The sequence below is a fragment of the Momordica charantia genome, assembly GCF_013281855.1.
Source record: "Momordica charantia cultivar OHB3-1 chromosome 1 unlocalized genomic scaffold, Mcharantia_2.0 BLBB01000001.1, whole genome shotgun sequence".
Lineage (NCBI taxonomy): Eukaryota > Viridiplantae > Streptophyta > Magnoliopsida > Cucurbitales > Cucurbitaceae > Momordica > Momordica charantia.
Genome location: NW_028275157.1, coordinates 9,749,217 through 9,769,759, shown reverse-complemented (window position 1 = coordinate 9,769,759; position 20,543 = coordinate 9,749,217). Strand labels below are relative to the sequence as shown.

Here is a 20,543-nt window from a genome sequence, read left to right as displayed (position 1 = left end):
TATTTCTTCTTGTTATCTGGTTTTTGTATTTTCTTTCACTCCTTTCAGTTTATATCTGTGTTTTTCTCATTTATCAATGAAAATTTTGTATCTTCTTTCAAAAAAAACAAATAGAGTGAGAGGGAAAGGGTGAAGGTAGGGCATTGGTTTAGTGTGGTTTAGGCTTGCATAAGTATACTCAAGAGAATGAGGGTTGAAGTACCTTCAATTACTTGGGAGTCCTTTTATCATTTTATCTTTCAATCTATTTTAGCTTTTGGTTCCTATAAAAATCTTATCTGAAATGGCTCTCCACCCTTCTATATGAAACTTTTATTTTATTGATAATGAAAAAATTGATCATACTTTTATCCATTGCCATTTTCGCTGCAAGGGGCTGGTCCTTTACCAGAAATGAGTTCAACTTATCCCTCTATGTTCCGTCAGTGGTTTAAGAAGAAGAATACTATAGAACTTTCTTTCAAGGATTTGACAGTTGGGCACTCATTTCAATGAAAGATGAAAGTCTCTATATGCCTATCTTCTTCACATAGATTTTTAGCAGCTTAAAAATGTTACATACATAAATAAATACCTGCAATAGCAGAACCTGAGAAATCTGAGTTCCATATTCTGATATTGTGCTTTCAAATCTTTTACTGTCAAGCCTACCCAGTAGAAGGCATAAACAATTCAGGAAAAAAATTGTGGTCTCTCTTCCATCCTTATTTCCGATATGTTCCCCAGTATGCAGCCCTGAATAATACTGAGAAAGAAAACAAAATATACAATTCAGAAGGCCATAATTCAAATTCAATAAGTATTATAGTCTTTCATGCTCTTAGAATAGTCGCAAGCCACACAAAAGCTTGTGTAGTCAAATTAACATCTCAAGAAGGTGCAACAGATTCATCACTACTTGCTACTCCACTGTTTAGTATGCTATAATGTCTGATGGATTGCTTGCAGATGCTCATAATCTCGAACAATGAATCAGATACTTCAGCAAGTACTCACTTTTCTCTCCATCTCTCATCATTTTCAGGTATTTTAATTTTTACAACTATAGGAAAATCTAAGTCAGGATCATTACAAAATCCAACTCCTGCCATAACCCCTCGAGAATTTTGTACCACTTGATCAAAGTCATGAAGCCTTAGCTTGTCCAGTATGTCAGATCCAATTTTATGTACTCAGAAAAAATTGATGAAGAAATATCTCAACCTATACCATCTCTTCGTGGAGAAGCTCAACATCCATGATATCCTTGATCAATAAGTTTGACAAATGCACTCTATCCATCACTACAATACTTAGACCAATCCATAGTTGACCATGGAATCCTGTCACCTCTCTCCCCACCATCAACCCTACCCATCACTCATCTCCGACCTCATGACGATATTAAGCTTCTGTACGAATAGCCATGACCAACAAACCAGCATCAACCCACAGATCCGCCACCATAGGAAGGAAACGCTTCTCTATAGAAGTTGACCAAAGGTACCGAGGTAGTCGCCTCAAAATATCTTAAACCTCAAAAGATAAGTACTTCTTCATTTACTTACATTGGTCCTCCATATCCTGGCTTGCTATATGTTTCTCCTCCCTCCTATCTGTCCCTATTAATCAAAGATTCTTCACAGAAACAAGGATCAATGGCCATACCATTTGGGTTGAAAAATCGTCCAACAAGAAAGGCACCATTGTAGAAATTGAACGGTTGGACAATAATGGGAGTATCAACAAAATCCTGGTCCCTGTGGGTGAAGAAAGAAGAGATTGGCACTCCTTTTACAAGCTCGTTAAATACTTGACACCAAACCCCCAACCCAAGAAATTTATTGCCACAACATCGGTCTGTCAACAACAAAAACCTTCTTTCTAGTACTGTGGTGTATTGAAAGTAGGTGAAGTCTCACCTTGAGGAAGGATCACAACTATTTGAAGTTCTTCTCTTGGAGAGTTTTCCTTGATAGCATGGATCTCCCTTCAGACGACACTCCTTTGAATGTTCCTAAAGATTTCATCGTCTCTTCTCTTAGTTGAATGAGTATCTTGCCTTCTCGATTCCGAACTCATTAGCCTTCGAGAAGAATAGACCTTAACGTTATAAGAATTTTCTAGAAGGCTGGATATTGACGTCGCTCGGGCTAGGGAGCTAGCTGAATTTCAAGTCAAATTCTCCCTGGTTTTCAAACATCTATATGCAGAAAATAAGGATGGAGAACCCGAAGTTAAAGACCTCTAAAATTTCTCTTTTGTGTCATCACGTCTTGGTGGATCTTTTTGTTTGAAGTTAGCTTGTTTCTTTTGTTGGTTTTTGGTATCACTCTCATGTTGTTTGTATTGCTCTCTGGCGAACCTATATTTTGCTTTCATTTTTTCCTTTTTCTCTCACTCCTACGGGGTTTGTATTCTTGAACTTTTTCTCCTTTTCATATATCAATGAAAAGTTGTTTCATGTTCAAAAAGAAAATAAAGTAGGTGAAGCCATTAACAAAGGTGGAGTTAAGAATCAAACAGGAACTCTATAAACGCAAACCCGAACCTTGACTCCTCCATTATTGTTTTCAGAAAACATCTCCATGATGACTGGTTCAAAATCATGAAGGCCATGCAAGAATCTATTAGTTTTTTCTGCTCCTTTTTAATCCACTTGCGGCCAACAGAGCCCTTCTCACATGTGAATAGATGATCTAGCACAAATTCACACCAACTTTGAAGATTGGTATAGAGTGGGTAAGTTTGACCTGAAATTGCACTTCGGGATAGCCACGCCTCCTACAAAGCATCTGCGGTTCCTTCATATGGGGGCTGGATCTGAGATATCTGCCTCCCGATCGATGGAATGAAGACACCCTAAGATTTATAGACAACATATGCGGCGGTTTCATTGAGACCTCAAAGAAGAATATCTCATGGTTGGACCTTTTCGAAGCTACTATTTGTGTGGAGAAAAATCCTACGGGTTTTATCCCAGCCACCATTGACCTAAGCCCTGAAAAAATCAAAGCTCTTATCGTCTAGATAGACCCTTTTTTCTCTAGCGAAAAATACATCGGATATGCGGCTGAAATCCATTGAGTTTGACCACCGCCAAAGGAAAAGAAGATGGCCTCCTCAGGCTGTACCCTCGAGACCTGCCCCTACAAGAGAAGCAGCACTTATTCAGACTTACAGTAGCCTTCGAGATACAACAATATTTTAGATTTGCAACAGGCTCCCTCTGACCTTTTTTGTCCCAGCATTGACTTTGGCTGCTCCAACGATAAAGATGCATTAAATGTGCTAGTTGTCAACACATTGCACCTGCCACCTCGACTGCATCACAAATTGACCATTGCTCAAAAGAAGAGCCCCGTGGATGAGAGCCCAGTGTTTGAATCAAACCTACCTTCCATTTGCCTTTATTTGCGTCCCCCTGTCAAACGGACAGAGTCCCTTCACACGCCCTTATCACCCACCCCCCATCCAAACATCCCCCTATCCCCCTTACCTTACCCTTGTCAACTTCACTACAAACCCAAAAGAGTCATTGAGATAGAGAAAAAAGGCATTCTTTGTCTCTGGCACAAAATTCACCACTAATCCCCTTCCCTCCGAACCAGATACAGAAAACCCCTTTCCACCCCCTATCCAACCTCCCACGTCTCTCTTCTCCAATCTTCCCCTCCCCTATCTCCCACCTATGGACTTTCTCCTCAAACCAACCCCCACCAAAGCTAACTCCTTGGCATTGCAAGTGTTTGATGATAGACAAGCGGATTTGCCCCCCTCCCCTCCATACTTTCGTGACCCATCCATCCACCCCTCTGTTTATCTATAATCAGTGGTTCCTTCGCTTAAGACCATGGGGTTGGGCATCCACCCTTTACCCACAAAGACACCAAAGCAAAATAATGAACAGCGAAAGTAGACCAAGTATGTTAGAGAAATTATCCGACCTTTATTCTTCCATCAACTACGATGGACCCTCTTCCTCCCTAACCAACGGCGGGCCTTCCACTTCTTAATGAACATTCTTTCTTGGGATGTCAGAGGTATTGGCTCAAGAGATAAACGAGCGCAAACCAAGAGCTTCATCCAACACCTCAACCCTTTCATCGTTATTCTTCAAGAAACCAAGATCGAAGTTGCTGACCAACTTTTTTTTTTAACAAGAAACAACTTTTCATTGATATATGAAAAGGAGAAAAAGTTCAAGAATACAAACTCCCGAAAGCAAAATATAGGCTCGACAGAGAGCAATACAATCAACATGAGAGTGATATCAAAAGCCAACAAAAGAAACAAGCTAACTTCAAACAAAAAGATCCACCAAGATCTAATGACACAAAAGAGAAATTTTAGAGGTCTTTAACTTCGAGTTCTCCATCTTTATCTTCTGCATATAGATCTTTGAAAACCAGGGAGAATTTGGCTTGAATTTCAACTAGCTCCCTAGCCCGAGCGACTTCAATCTCCAACCTTCTTCTAGAAAATTCTTCTAACGTCAAGGTCCATTCTTCTCAAAGCCTAACGAGTTCGGAATCAAGAAAGGCAAGATACTCATTCAACTAAGAAGGAGAAAGGCTTAAAATATATTAGAGAGAAGAGACGATGAATTCTTTAGGAACATTCAAATGAGTGTCGTCTGAAAGGAGATTTATGCTATCAAGGAAAACTCTCAAAGAGAATAACTTCAAATAGTTGTGATCCTTACTCAAGGCGAGTTTCTATAAATACTCAAAACAAGATGATAGACTTTAAATCAAATCACTCTGGAGCTTCAGAAACATTGCTTGGGCTTACAAAGGATCCACGAGTTCTTTTAGGGGCCTTATCATCTCATGGAATGACACATCCTTCTCTGTGGTAGATATAATTGTTGGCTCCTTCTCCCTCCCGCTCAAGATCACTCTTTCTGAAGGGTTCCATTTTTGGCTCTCTGGTCTTTACGGCCCCTCCAAAGCTAGAGAAAGACACCTTTTTTGGAAGGAGCTCCACAGCCTTGCTAACCGCTGCACCACCTTCTCGCTCCTCGGAGGCGATTTTAACATCACCAGATGGTCTCATGAAAAGTCCCATCATATGAGGCCCATCCAAGGCATGCGACTCTTCAACAAGTTCATTGCAGAATCTAATCTCAATGACCTTCCCATTCACCAATGGTCTCTTCACCTAGTCCAACTTGAGGGAGTCCTTTCTCCCTCTCTTATTGATAGGTTCTTATGTACTGATGTTTTGCTCTCTAAATTCCCTAATGCATTGGTCAAACGTCTGGACAGGGAAACATCAGACCACTTCCCGATTCAACTCTCTCTGTGTATTAACCAATGGGGCCCTTCTCCCTCCCGTTTTGAAAACATGTGGATGCAACATTCATCTTTCTCTCCCATGATGGATCTCTAGTGGAAATCAAATCCCTTGCAAGGATGGTATGGCCACGGTTTCATCCAAAAACTAAAGGGCTTTGAAGCAATCATCCAATCATGGAAAAAATATACTTTTGGATGCGTTCATAGGCAAAGAGACCAACTTCTTCTGGATCTAGCAGCCCTAGACACAAAAGAACAAAGGGGGGCCATTCAGCCCAGATCTCCCAAAGGACCACCTTGAAAGCACAACTCCTCGATTTAGCAATCAAAGAGGAAATGCATTGGCGCCAACGTTGCAAGGTGAAATGCCTTAATGAAAGAGATGTGAAGTCAGGCTTCTTTCACCGCTTGGTTGCAGCCAGACGTAGAAGAAGCTCAATTTTGGAGGTGCTTTCCCAATATGGTAGAAGTTTGATCGAAGACATTGATATAGAACAGGAGTTCCTATCTTTTTATGAAAACCTCTACACTAAAAAGAAAGGTACTAGATTTCTCCCACATCCCCTCCAATGGGATCCCATCTCTGCACACCAAAGAGCTCTTCTTGAATCACCCTTTACAGAAACAGAAATTTGGATGGCTATGAAGGATCCAGGACACAACAAAACACCGGGCCTCGAAGGATATACAGCAGAATTCTATAAAAAAATATTGGAACATTCTTAAAGAAGACATCCTTAAGAGTGTTCCAAGATTTTTTCCAGAAGGGTATTGTAAATGTCAACCTTAATGAGACATGCATTTGCTTAATCCCAAAAAAGGTCGATGCCCACACAGTCAGTGATTTTCGCCCCATTAGATTGATCTCATGTATGTACAAAAGCATTGCTAGAGTCCTTTCTGAGAGACTAAAGAAGGTCTTGTCGTGCACCATCACTCCCAACAGTCCACTTTTGTGGCTGACAGACAAATCCTATATGCATCCTTAATTGCAAACAAGCTCATTGATGATTGTAAACGGATAAACGAGAAAGGGGTGGTAATAAAGTTAGACATTGAAAAAGCCTTTGACAAGATGGATTAGGATTTCTTGGATGGCATCTCAAAAGCAGAAGGTGATCTTCAGTCACCGATGGAATCTTGGATCAGAGGTTGTATATCCTCCCCAAATTTCTCTATTATCATCAATGGCAAGCCCAGAGGTAAAATTAGAGCCTCTGGAGGTCTCAAGCAAGGAGACCCCCTCTCCCCTTTCCTCTTCACCCTTGTTGTGGACTGTTTAGTAGACTCCTCACCCATGCTACCTTTCCCTCTTCACCCTTGTTGTGGACTGTTTTAGACTTTTAGTAGACTCCTCACCCATGCTTCCAACTTGATAAAGGGCTTCTTGGTGGGGCAGAATCAATTGGAAATACACCACCTCCAATTCGTAGACAATACCATTCTTTTCTCTTCAACAAAGGACGGCCATCTTGTAAATCTTTTCAACACCATTCGAATTTTTGAAGAAGGGTAAGGGCTGAACTCCAATATCCAAAAGGCCGAATTAACGAATATCAACATGAGGGAATCTGATTTGGATCTCTTGGCAGGTTGGTTTGTTTGCAAAAAAGGATCCTGGCCCAACTCATATCTTGGCCTGCCCTTGAATGGTAAACCGTATACAATCTCTTTTTGGGATCCCATATTGGAGAAGATGAGGAAAAAGCTCAGCTCTTTGGAGAATTATCCTATCTCAAAAGGTGGTAGGCCCACCCTCCTACAAGCTACACTAACCAATCTCCCTATATATTATCTATCTATCTTCTCCATTCAATCACTAGTAGCCAAAGAGTTCTCTCCTGAGGAACTTTCTATGGAAAGGAAACAGCACAAATAAGGGACAGAATCTTGTGAGATGAGAAAAGGTAATCCTCCTCTTAGAGGATAGAGGGCTGGGAATTGGCTACATAATAGGAAAAACAAAGCCTTCCTTGCTAAATGGATTTGGAGATTCCACGTCGAAGAATCCGCCCTATGGAAAAGAGTCATTGCTGAAAAATATGGGCTCCTAAACCGTCACCACAGCTCCTTACAGTCCTCCATAACATCTGTCGTGGTCCTTGGAAATCTATCCTCAGACATCATCAACTTATCATGGACAAAAGCATCTTTAAGGTTGGTGATGGAGCAAAAACTTACTTCTGGAAGGATAATTTGCCGGAGAATGTGCCTTTTTCTAATGCCTAGACTTGCCCTCTCCTCTTTCCCTTGCACTCCAGAAAAGATGCTACTGTTAAGAAATGTTGGTCGACAGCAACAAATTCATCGGACATCAGCTTTAGAAGGAACCTCAAAGAGGCAAAATCAGTATCGTTTCTCCACCGTTTGTCTTCCTATCATCAAAATCAAGAAAGTGACAGACTTATATGGAGATTGGAACCATCGGGACTCTTCACAACCCGCACTCTCATCCACGACATGGCAAATCCCTCAACCCCTCAAACTGATGGTCTACTCTATAAATCGATATGGAAAGACCCAAAGAATATCAAGTTTTTTCTTTGGGAGGCCAGTTTGCTAGCTTTAAACACCCACGACAAGCTCCAAAGGAGGTTGCCGTTGATGTGCCTTTCTCCTCACTGGTGTGTTTTGTGTAAACAGCATGGTGAATCACAGGGACATCTTTTCGCTACTTGTAGCTTTTCAACCACACCCTGGCACACCATCCTATCATCCTTTAGCTGGTCATTGGTCCTACCGACAGAACTCCACACTCTTTTATCTTCTACTCTCACAGGACACCCCTTTACTAATGAGGCTAAAATCCTGTGGATGCATTTTATTAGGGTCTTACTGTGGTCGATTCGGCTAGAAAGAAATCATAGGATCTTTCAAGGAAAAGAGTGATTTATCAGTAACATTTTTTAATCTATAGTGTCATTGGTTGTATCTTGGTGCAAATGTTCTCCCATCTTTCAACACTATAGTTTTGTCTCTCTTTAACCAAATCCAAATGGAAAGCATTTTTTGTAGCTCCATTGGTTTCGGATGGTATCCCCTCTAGTATATCTTACATTTCATTGCATTAATGAAATTGTTTCTCTTCCAAAAAAAAATAATAATAAAATTAGTTTGACAAATGCCAAGACCTATGAATCCATTAGCCAAGCCATAGGTACGTAACTTCCTCATCCATGTGAGGAGCCTTTTAAAATTTTTAATACAGTCAAGTAACCAGTTTTATCCTCCCAATGAAGAAAATAACTTGTGGCTAGTGCAAGTAATTCAGACCACCGAACTTGTGGGAGCTGATGGGCACTTGATGCCTGGTTCCATGCTTTTGATTTCAAATTTCTCCAACACATTTAACACGGTTGGTTCAATTGTTTTAGGATTCTCCTTCACCAAATTCTGACATAGTGAAGAGAATTACAGAAGGGGATGTTTACCATATTGTCAGAAACATTCAACAACAACGGTGGAAAGGAAAAACCATCGACATCTAGGGTAAGAATAAGGAAAGACTAGATGAGCCCTGATGCATGAAGAAATTAATTTTTACCTTTCTTCTCTAGATAAAGAAAAACTTCATAGATTTACATGATATTGATATACAAAATCGAGCAGACAAAGAAAGAAAAACACTCAAACCGAACATATAAAATAAAATAGTATAATCATTAATGGAAAACGAAAAGTAAATATATATTAGATAAGACAAAAAGGAAAGTAAAAAATAACAATTGGAAAACCGCACCGGTTGCTCGCAATCGAATTTTCCAAAAAATTAACAAACTGCACTACCTAAAATTAAAATCTTAAAAGTATCATGATGTAAATTGTCAAACTAAATTTTTAATACTTAACCTGGATGCCTGACAAGTACTGGTTCAACCAATCTTGGTAGTGCTGAGAAAATCTATAATCTTCCAAAAATAATAAAATGCTGTAATGCCTCCAACAAGAAGAGAGTAGCAATGCTCCAGTTTGCAGAATATTTGATTTTGCCTTTCCTATGGCAAACCAAACAAATGATTTAACATACAACATTAACTGATCGATTAAGATATGATTTGAATAATTTATTAGAAGTAGGACCTGCCTCATTTTGGAAGTTACCATAATGCACATTTATCTCATGCAACCACGTAAGCACTTGCTCCAGACCTTTTGCATGCAATGGCCGACTTTTCCTGCTCCACTAAAGTACAAATGAAGAATATCAGTACAATTAAATCAACTCATATCCTGAGCCAAAGTACACTGTTAGATATCAAATTATTCATGCTAGACTTCCCAAGCCCATCAAATAAGACATTAAAAGAATGTTAAATGTACTACATCCTGGCCAAGAGAACATATAAAATATGGTTTTTTTTTTTACAAGAAACAAACCTTTCAATGATAATATGAAAAGAAGAAAATGTTCAGGGATACAAACTCCCAGAGGGAGTAAAAAGAAAGAAAGAACAACCAACGAAAAGCCACCATGAAAAAGATACAAGAGAATAGAACAAAAAGCCAAAACCACACTACAAACTGCAAAAGCAGCACCACTAAACCTAAAGCCAAAGAATGTAGTTGAGAATAAAAAACAAATAATAGTTTAAAAAATAAAAATAAAATTTTTGGTAAGATTAACCAGAGCAATAGATACTTGTACATGTGGTTGCATTTTTTATAATAAAAAAAGGGTGTCAAGTGAATTGTGTACCAAAAAAGCATGAACGTAACCGTTTTTAAAAAATTTTAAAATATACATAAAAGGAAAAAACAATGAAGGAAAAAAAACTAAGATTTCCACCCAAACCCATAGACAAGAAGATAACCACAAGACCCTCTAATAGCCAAAATTAAATCAAAAAAAGTAATGGTTAAACTTTTTTCTACCAAGTCGCCCTAACATGAATACGAGCTTTTTTCATAGAGTGTTGGCTGCAAGGCGTAAGAAAAGCACTATTTTTGAGATCCTATCAAGGGGCGGCCGAAGCTTGATGGAACAGGTTGCTATAGAAACAGAATTCTTCTCCTTTTATAGAGACCTATATAACATAAACGACGGGTCGGGTTTCTGTCGCATCCACTCAATTGGGATCCCATTTCACTTAGAAACTCCCTTCCTAGAGTCTGAAGTCTGGCAAGCGGTTAAAGACCTCGGTTCCAACAAAACGTCCAGCGCGGATGGATTCACGGCTGAATTCTACAAAAAAATATATTGGAACATCCTCAAACAAGATATTACGAGGGTTTTCCAAGATGTCTTTCAAATGGGTATCATAAACACTTGCCTTAACGAGATGTATATCTACCTTATTCAGAAAAGGTGGATGCCAAAACCATCCGTTACTATCGCCCGATCAGCTTGATCTCCTATTTATATAAGCTCATCGCCTGTGTCCAGTCATAGAGGCTCAAACGTGTTCTTCCACACACTATAATAGCTTATCAATCTATGGCTAATAGACAGATCCTAGATGGCTCCTTAATTGCCAACGAGCTCATTGAAGAATGGGTTAGGAAGAAGAAGAAAGGGGAGGTAATCAAGCTTGATATAGAAAAGGTATTTGACAAGGTCGATTGGGACTTCCTCGAAGGAGTCTTGGCGACCAAAGGTTTTAGTCATACGTGGAGAAAATGGATCCGAGGCTACATCTCATCAACTAACTTCTCGATTATCATTCATGGTCAACCTCAAGGTAAGATCAAAGCCACAAGGGGAATGAGGCAAGGAGACCCCGTCTCTCCCTTTTTTTTATCCTTATTGATTTTTTTTTCTTTTTTGATAACTGGAAGTCAGAGCTTTGCTCCCCTACCCTATACCCAGGGCACCCGCGCCCACTCCAAGGCTCGGACCCCAAGCCCTTTTTATCCTTATTGTTGACGGTCTTAGCAAGCTCTTAAAACATGCAGCGAGCGCCAGAACCATTTAAGGTTTCTCAGTGGGATGCTCCTCACAACAGATCACCCACCTTCAATTTGCTGATAATATCCCTCTCTTTTCTGTAGATGATAATCACAAAATCGAGAATCTGTTTCACCTCATCAAGGTCTCTGGGGAGGATTTGAGTCTTTAACTCCAACTAAATTTGAGATTTTGGGCATCAATGTTGGGAATTCTGCCTTAGAGGCTCTTGCTAACAGGTTTGAGTGTAGACAAGATAGTTGGCCGAATACCTACCTTGGTCTTCCTCTTAATAGCAACTATCACTCTCCCTCCTTTTGGGATCTGTTTTTGGAGGAAGTTAAAAAACGGCTCTCGTCATGGAATCAGACACACATCTCCAAACGTAGACGACACACACTCACCAATGCTGCCCTTTCCAATCCAATCTCCCCATCTATTACCTCTCTCTTCTCCATTCCCACGAAAGTTGCTAATGAGCTTGATAAAGTGAAAGTCATCTAAACCTTCCTTTGAAGGGAATGAATAACAATAGGGTCTAAACCTTGTTAGATGGGCAAAGGAAAGAATAACAATGGGGGTTTGAACCTTGTTAGATGGGAACAAGTGCATAAATCTTTTGAGGAAGGTCGCTTCGGTCTTTTTAGCTTGCAAAAAACAGAGCTCTCTTCGCCAAGTGGAATTGGAGGTACTTGACCGAAGACCATACTCTATGGAGAAGCCTTATTAAAGCTAAGTACTCCATTCTTGATTCTTGCACAACAGCCCCCAATCGTTCCCTCAAAATGGCCAGAGGACCATGGAGAGACATTACCAAGCACAACCCTTTGATATTGGATATAATCACATATAAGGTGGGTTATGGCTCCCTTACCCTTTTCTGGAAGGATATATGGCTCACTAACAAGCCTCTTTTCCACACCTATCCCCTCCTCTTTGCCTTGCATATCACGAAAGAAGACCGGATTAGAGATTTTTGGTCCCTAGATAGCAACTCATGGGACATTCATTTTGGAAGGAATCTTAAGGATATTTTTTTTTTAACAAGAAATGAACTTTTCATTGATAGATGAAAAGGAACATAAAATGTTCAAAGATACAAACTCCCAAGGGAGTGAAAAAAAATAAAATAAAAAGATACAATCCAGAATAGCAAAAATAAAAAGACAGAGTATCATCCTGTGTATGTCTAACTAGGGAAAATGAAAGCCCCCAATTAACATATATCATGTTTGGAGAATAATTAGCAAAAAGATTGGATAGAGCACACCATTGAGACGCTTTAAACTTAGCCAAGCTGAAGCACTCCACCGAAGGTCTTCTTTTTTCCTCAAAAATCCTTTGGCTTCTCTCAAACCAAATCTTCGAGATGATAACTTTGACACCATTTACCCAAAGGAATCTTAAGGATATTGAGATTGTGGAATTGGCTGCTCTTCTCCATATTTTGTTTCCCATCCGACTCTCCTCAACTAGGGACGCCTTTGTTTGGAATCGAATGGCTCCTTCACCACCAACTCTTTACTAAAAGATATGCAAAGCCCCATTGAATCTTCATCTTCGCCCAAATTTTATAGGGCCATATGGAAAGACTCCTATCCTAAAAAGATTAAGTTCTTTCTTTGGAAACTTGCCTCTTGCACTAAACACGCATGACAAGCTAGAAACAAGAGAATGTCTTATATGCAACTCTCTCCTTGCTGGTGTACTCTTTTGTGTTAATTGATAAGAAAAAATAATTATTTCTTACTTACTTCCAAAGAATTGATACAAGACTATAAATAGGAGCTACAAAGAAGAAAAGAAAAGAAACTCTTGCCTATTAGGATAAGAAAACACTTACCCGTTAGAACAAGGAAACCTAACCTAAATACAATAGGAAATTAAAAGAAACTAATATAATTTAACACTCTCCTCAAGTTGGTGAATGAATATTTTCCATTCCCAGCTTGCTAACCAAATGCTCAATGTTGTCGTTGTTCAATCCTTTAGTTAGGATATCTGCTATTTGATTATTTGTTGGTACAAATGGAGTACATATGAAATCGCTGTCTAACTTCTCTTTTATGAAGTGTCTATCAACCTCAACATGTTTGGTTCTATCATGTTGAACTGGATTATGTGCAATACTGATGGCAGATTTATTATCACAGTAAAGTTTCATAGGCATTTCCTATGGAATCTTCAAATCTTCTAAAATAACTTTTATCCACAGTAATTCGCAGATGCCCAATGTCATTGCTCTAAATTCTGCTTTTGAGCTCAATCTTGCAACTGCATTTTGTTTTCTACTTCTCCATGTCACTAAGTTTCCACCAAATAAAGTACAATAGTCAGAAGTAGATTATCTATCATCTATTGATCCTGCATAATCTGCATCTGTATAAACTTCTAGATTGAGTTTCTCGCCTTTCTCAAACAACAATCCTCTCCCAATGGAGCTTTTCAAATAGTGAAGTATTCGGTACACTGCTTGGAGATGAACTTCTTTTGGACTATGCATAAATTGACTTACTACTCCTACCGCATACGCAATATCTGGTCTCGTATGAGAAAGATATATTAATTTTCCAACTAACCTCTGGTAAGTTTCCTTATTTACTAGAGGACTCTCTTCAAATGCACATAATCTATGGTTTTGATCAATTGGCGTTCCCATCGGTTTGCTGCCAAGCTTTCCTGTTTCAAAAAGAAAGTCAATCACATATTTCTGTTGTGATAGGAATATGTCTTGTTTAGAATAGGCAACTTCTATTCCAAGAAAATATTTCAGCTTTCCTAGTTTTTTAACTTCAAACTCTTGGATTAAACAATTTCTCAATTTATCTTGTTAGTTATTATCATTACCAGTGACAATAATATCATCGATATAAACAATTAGTGTTGTCACTCCCCCTGTAGTAGAATATTTTATAAACAATGTATGATCTCCCTAACTTTGTTTATAGCTCATCTTCCTCATAACTTGAAAAAATCTACCAAATCATGTCCTAGGAGATTGCTTTAATCCATACAACATCTTTCTTAATTTACAAACTTTATCTCCTGCTTGCTCATACCCAGGTGGAATCTCGATATAAATTTCTTCTTCAAGATCACCATGCAAAAATGCATTTTTTACATCATATTGTAACATGTCTCACCCATGATTTATAGCAAGAGATAGAAATACTCGTATCGTGTTCATCTTGGCAACGGGTGCAAAGGTTTCAAGGTAATCAACTCCATATATTTGAGTATATCCTTTAGCAACCAACCGTGTTTTGTACCTCTCAAGTGTTCCATCTGCTCTATGTTTCACAGTATATATCCATCGATATCCTATAGCTTTCTTATCTTTAGGCATAGTAACCAACTCCCACGTTCTATTTTTTTCTAAAGCCTACATTTCAAGATTCATTGCTTGCCTCCATTCTTCATGTTGTATTGCCTCCATATATGTTTTTGGAATATCTACCTGAGTAAGATTAACCATGAAACTTCTGTACTGACTTGAGAATTTGTCATATATGATACAAAGTGAGACAATGGATATTGAGTACAAGTTCGTTTTCCCTTCCTTAAAGCAATAGGCAAATCCAGGTCTGACTCATCATTAGCAGATATTGTAATGTTTGATTCATCAGTGATTCTTTTATCGTCAATTTCAGTTCTAGAGATATGATCAAACTCTTGGACTTGCGTATCTTTTTCAATGTTCCTTCTTGAATAAATTTGTAATGGTATAGTAGAAGAAGCGTTAGATAGCCTTGGTGAGGTGCCTATGGGAGGTAAAGGGTTATTTGGCCCTGGTGAGGTGTCTATGAGTGGTAAAAGATGAGGATTGACTAATGTTGGTGTCAATTTCAATAGGGCTTGGTACAGGTGATGGTAAAGGATTTAATACAGGAAATGTGAGGTTGGGAATGGGCAAATTCTTATCTTCCAACAATATTTCCTCCCCCTGAAGATAAGGTAAGGTAAAGAAGCTCATGTCTTCATAAAAGATACATCAGTAGAGATGAAGTACCTTTTTGAAGGAGGATGATAGCATTTATATCCCTTTTGAGTGTTCAAGTATCCTACAAAAATACACTTGAGCACTCGTGGATCAAGTTTACCTCGCCGATGACTGTGAACATGAACAAAGGCTACACAACCAAATACTCGAGGAATCAAGTTATTTGTCGTTTGAAAATCAGGATAAAATTTTGATAGGATATCCATAGGAGTTTTCTAATCTAGAGTAGCAGATGGTAAACGATTGATTAAATAAGTGTCTGTTAGCACAGCTTCCCCCAATAAGGATTTAGGAAAATTTCTTTGAAAAAGAATAGCACGTGCCACAGAAAGAATGTAACCAATTTTTCTTTCGGCCACTCCATTTTGTTGAGGAGTGTCCACACAAGATGACTCAATTTTCCTGAAATAATGATGTTAGATTTTGATTGAAATAAGCTCGAGCATTGTCAGAGCGGAATCGTTTGGGAAAACTATTTTGACCAATAGGTTCATCAAGATAATAGAGTCCATTTTTTTCGATCGCAAGTCCAATCGTCTTCACATTACCCTGGTCCTGTAAAATACAAGAAAAATCAAAAAAAATTAATCTGCATCCTAAATCTTTGATCAAATTCTTCACTGAGATCAAATTAACAGTTAGACGTGGTATATGGAGCATATTTTTTAACATAATGTTCGAATTTATCTTGATGTCTCCTTGACCAGCCACTGTTACTAAGGTACCATCTGCTGTGGAAATTTTTTATTGCTCGGTAGTCAAGGACTACAAGAGATAAAATGACAGTTACTATTCGTCATATGGTCAGTTGCACCAGAATCAATAATCCAAGTACAACGTTTAGGCTGAGAAGTTGTACTTGTCAAAGTTACCGAACCTGTACCTTCACTAGGAGCATTATCCAAAGTTTTTAAAAGGCTCCTTAATTATTTGATCTCATGTAAAAATCATAGTGGGTCTATCGGCCACCTTTTCGTCTCATGCAAATACACATCTGGCCTCTGGAACAAAATCCTTACCCTTTTCGGATGGTTGACTACTCTCCCTATCGACATGTCCCTTTTCTTGGCTTCTACGCTCAATGGTCATTCGTTCAAGAATGAGAAAAAGTGTATCTAGCTTCATTTTAAACGGGCTCTACCATGGATCATATCGGTGGAAAGAAATCGAAGGATCTTTCATGATAAGGAACGCTCTCTTCATCACTCTTTTGAATCTATAGTTTTTTTTTTAGTTATATCTTGGTGTAAATGCTCTCTTCTTTTTCATCATTATAGTTTTGCTTCATTATTATCCAATTGGAAAGCTTTTTTGTGACCCTTATTGGGTTCTCTCCCACTCCCACATTTTGTAACCTTCTCTCTCCTATTTCATTCTATCAATGAAATCATTTCATTTCCGAAAAATAAAAAAATAACACACCCTCATCCTCATCCCCCAATGAATCATCCACCTTTGTGATATTTGTGAGTGGCTACCTTGCAAGCATCGTTGCAAAAAAAACTTTAAAGTATTTTAAATCCAAGGTGGGTGGCTACCATAGTTTGAACCTATTTGCCTTGATTAAAAAATTCTCTTATTTTTTAAGGATGACGTAACACAAAAGGTAACTGGCCAGCATGGGATTAGAAGTAAATTATCGTAGAGAGATAAAATAATCATTCATACTCAAATTTAGTGTTTTTATATAAAGTGAGGCATACTATAATAAAACTCCCTTGAACTTCATTGTGAAGCAAGGAAAAAATAAATAAATGAATAATAGAAAAGGCAGATTTTTTCTTTTTTTGTGAAGCATATAATATAAAGTTATAAATACATTTCTTATGTAAAAAGATATATAAGTAATGAAATCTAATAGGGATAAAAACAGCGTGCAAACCAAGGTTCCAAGTAAGATTGTTACAAATTAAAATTGTACCATGAAAAATAGAAGAAAATGTTGAGACTCCATATATATGAATTAAATTTACCCAACCCAACAGCTTAAACTTTTGGGTTGAGTGGTGGTTTATTCATCCTTAACATGGTATCAAAGTGGGAGATTTTGCGCTGTATTGTTGTTTCCTCCCCATTTATAATGAAAATTTACCCAACCAATCAGCTTAAACTTTTGGTGGTTTATTCATTCTTAACAGAAAATAATAACATGGAATTGCAAACAGAAACATACTGCAAGAAGCCTCTGTACTAAAATCACGAGATCCTTTAATTGATGCCAGAGTAAATATTCCATGCCTGAATCTGAGTCTTTTGAAGAGTTGCTAATTTGTTTCTCTCGCTGGTCATCAACAATAGTTGAAAAGAAAGTTACTTGCTGATGAGATGAGCTTGAATTTAATCTTTTCTGCCTAGTTTGAACCTCAGACTTTCTGGTCAGCGCATTAGTCAGAGATACAACACAATCAGCAGCACAGACTGAGAGGCGAGAAGGTAACTCAAATCCTTCCTGCATACTACTGCAAAATAAATTAATCCATGAGATGTAAAAGCCAAAAATGCAAACGCAACACAAACAAAATTAGATAACACAGTTCCACATTGGAAAGTGAAGTTATCTAGAGAAATATTGGAACAGCATATTTAAGATGAAAGATGGTATATGGTATTCATTGCAGCATTAGCCAAATGTTACAACATTCTTTTTTTTTATTCTTCTTTTTTTTTCTTTTTAGAGCTGGGAGTCAGAGCTTCGCTCCCAAGACACCCGTGCCCGTCTCAAGGTCTGGACTCGAGAGACATCAAGGGTTTTTGAAATTAAGCTCGCCAAAATATTTGAATTTGAGACTTCTAAGCCCATATGACCAAGAGAGCTAAGCTCTTGCCAACCGGACTGTGCCAATTGTTACAACATTCAAAAAAGATAAAAGGCAAAATACACAAGTTAACATGAAAAGCAGGTGCTGACAGCCTTGTTATGACAAGGAGAAGGAATTTACCTTCCTTTACTTAAAATACATGCCAGACGTGGAATGCATGTGCAGAATACCTTCAACATATCGTTGAATCTCTCCCTTAACCCTATTCAAAACAAAAGATAAGTCAATACCAAAAATAAGGGACGTTATCAACAGCATTTTAGTTTATAAATACAAATTTCAGTACCATTCGATGAAAATTCACTGGCGACAGACTCGTACTCCACAAGACTACGAACAAGGATACACCAGCCGAGGGCGACATAGCGATCATCCTTCCTCGCAATAATATCAGCAAGATTTTTGATAAGCGGCTGGAAAATAAGCTCTTCAAGGAACAGCCAGTTGAGGAGCACCATAACTTGCCCCCCTCGCTTCCAGTTCCTGTCCTTGAATCTCAATGACTGCGCGATTACACTTGAAGTTTTAATCGACGGACTGGAAGTTTCATTAGCAAACATAAAATTATAAAACAGAAAAAGATGATGATGAATGAGGTTACATGTTCGATCATGGGGACGAGGATTTCATCGAAAGAGGCGTGGTTTTGAGCAGCGTCCCTGACATAGTTGTGCAGAAACCAGAGGGATTCGTCCAGAGAATCTGTGGAACCAGCATAATTCATTGCTGTATACTACCACTCAAACGGAAACGATTGAAGGTGAAATGAGAGACGAACCTAGTGAAGAAGCTCCGCGGCGGTGGTCGGGGAAGAGACGGGAGACGGCGTCGGCGAGCTTCTTAGGGCGAGCACCGAGGAGAGTGACCATGACTCTGCCAACCGTGACTGAGATCATAGATTGAGGTGCTGAGTCCGACTTCCATAGGAGCAGTCCCCCTTCGTCTTCTTCCATTGGAATACCACGCAGAAGAAAGAAAGAATAGACTACGGAAATGGAAAACCAAGGCTGGACATTAATTTGGAAGAACTTTTATGCAATGTTTTAAGATATTTTACGAAGGCTACAATATAAATGGCATTTGGTTCATTTTCTTCGTAATTTCAACCTTAATCGGACATTTGAAAAGAAAAACCAAAAAAAAATTACTATTTTACATAATAAAATAATAAAGCTAAAATTATGTTTTAAATAAAGGATTACATTTCTTACCTTTGTGACTATCTAACGATTCTTCCATGATTTCTTCCCTCTTCTCTTATTTTCTATTTTTCATTTGGTTCTACTGAGGTTGGATTGTAGTATGGAAAATCAGTATCTTTTCACATCTAGTACGAACATTCTTGAACTTTGCTCTTATTCTATTAAGAAGTCACCAAATGAAACTGTTGAGAAAGATATAAGTCAAATCAAGGAAATTGTTGATGAACTCTTGTCATCATCATGATTTGCCTTGGAGATCTTCATGTTATGCTGAGGCTGAAGACAAACATATTGTTTCACTTACCAAAACTTTTGATCTTCTTTTGCTACTACTATTGTGGAAATGTAAATTTCAAAGGATATTTTGGCAATTTGAGTGGTGTGGTGTGAACCCTATCACTTTTATAGAAGGACATGGCTAGCAACTTTATGGATACAAACCTCATAGATAGTTCCACATGTAGGAGAAATGAAAGTGTGGATGTCACTCAAGTCATATAGACGCACAATCGTAAACTCGACAAAGACTCTGTAATTGGGAGTACATACTCATTCTAGACGCAACAGCAGATGCATTCTTTAAAAGAATAGAAGAAGGAGACGAGTCGTCTAGATAAAGGAAAATGGAGCAAGGCTAGGTGCTTTTGGAGAAGAAGAAAAAGTCTTGTACTTCGGGAGAAGGAAAACTTGACATTGTATAATTATACTCAAAATGGTAAATTTTGACAAATAAGAGTATTGTGTGAAGATGTCAACAATTATTTACAATTACATTTGGGTAAAAAGTGTTAAACATAATTTTCTTACATTACAAGTACAAAAACAACACGGTGTGTAGGGTGAAGATTCGAACTCATGAACTTGTGGCAAGAGATATATCGCTTAACCAATTAAATTATACAGGTTGACATAAATGAAATCATATCCAACAACTATTCTTTTTCCTTTTTCCTTCCTGAAAACACAATTGATATTAATTTAAGTGGAAAAATATTTGTGTCAGCCATTAATGTAATAATAAAAGAATAAAAGAGATATCAATGACTATTTGATAAAAAGAGATATTTAAAGATAGAAAGAATCCTATTAACTTTGTTTTAGTCATTCAAAAATTGCAAACTAACTAAAAGTTTTTCTTATTAGAATCATTTTTGTGTATGTTAATTGTGTTTATATGTTCAAGATAGAGTAAAGTCATAGCTGCCCGTTATCCCCTAGAGCTCAATCTTCAACTCCCCTCGTCGTTGTTGTTTTTTTTGGCACAATTTTAGTTAAATGAAAATGAGTAATGACAATTTTGTAAAATAATAAATTTGTCATTACATATTGCAATGTCTTCATCTTGACTGGTGCCGCCTT

General features: G+C 38.1%; 1 protein-coding gene across 1 annotated transcript in view; it reads right to left on the bottom strand.

Moving 5' to 3' along the window:
- The window catches only part of LOC111019538 (ARM repeat superfamily protein), a 55,609-nt gene extending 36,582 nt beyond the window's left edge, over window positions 1–19,027 (bottom strand). Inside the window, 8 exon segments of the mRNA XM_088124925.1 lie at window positions 575–745; window positions 9,129–9,274; window positions 9,381–9,462; window positions 17,337–17,622; window positions 18,103–18,184; window positions 18,269–18,485; window positions 18,584–18,684; window positions 18,761–19,027. Of these exon segments, the coding sequence (XP_087981051.1) occupies window positions 575–745; window positions 9,129–9,274; window positions 9,381–9,462; window positions 17,337–17,622; window positions 18,103–18,184; window positions 18,269–18,485; window positions 18,584–18,684; window positions 18,761–18,935 (1,260 nt within the window). The 5' untranslated portion in view covers window positions 18,936–19,027.
- Window positions 19,028–20,543: the final 1,516 nt, after the last annotated feature.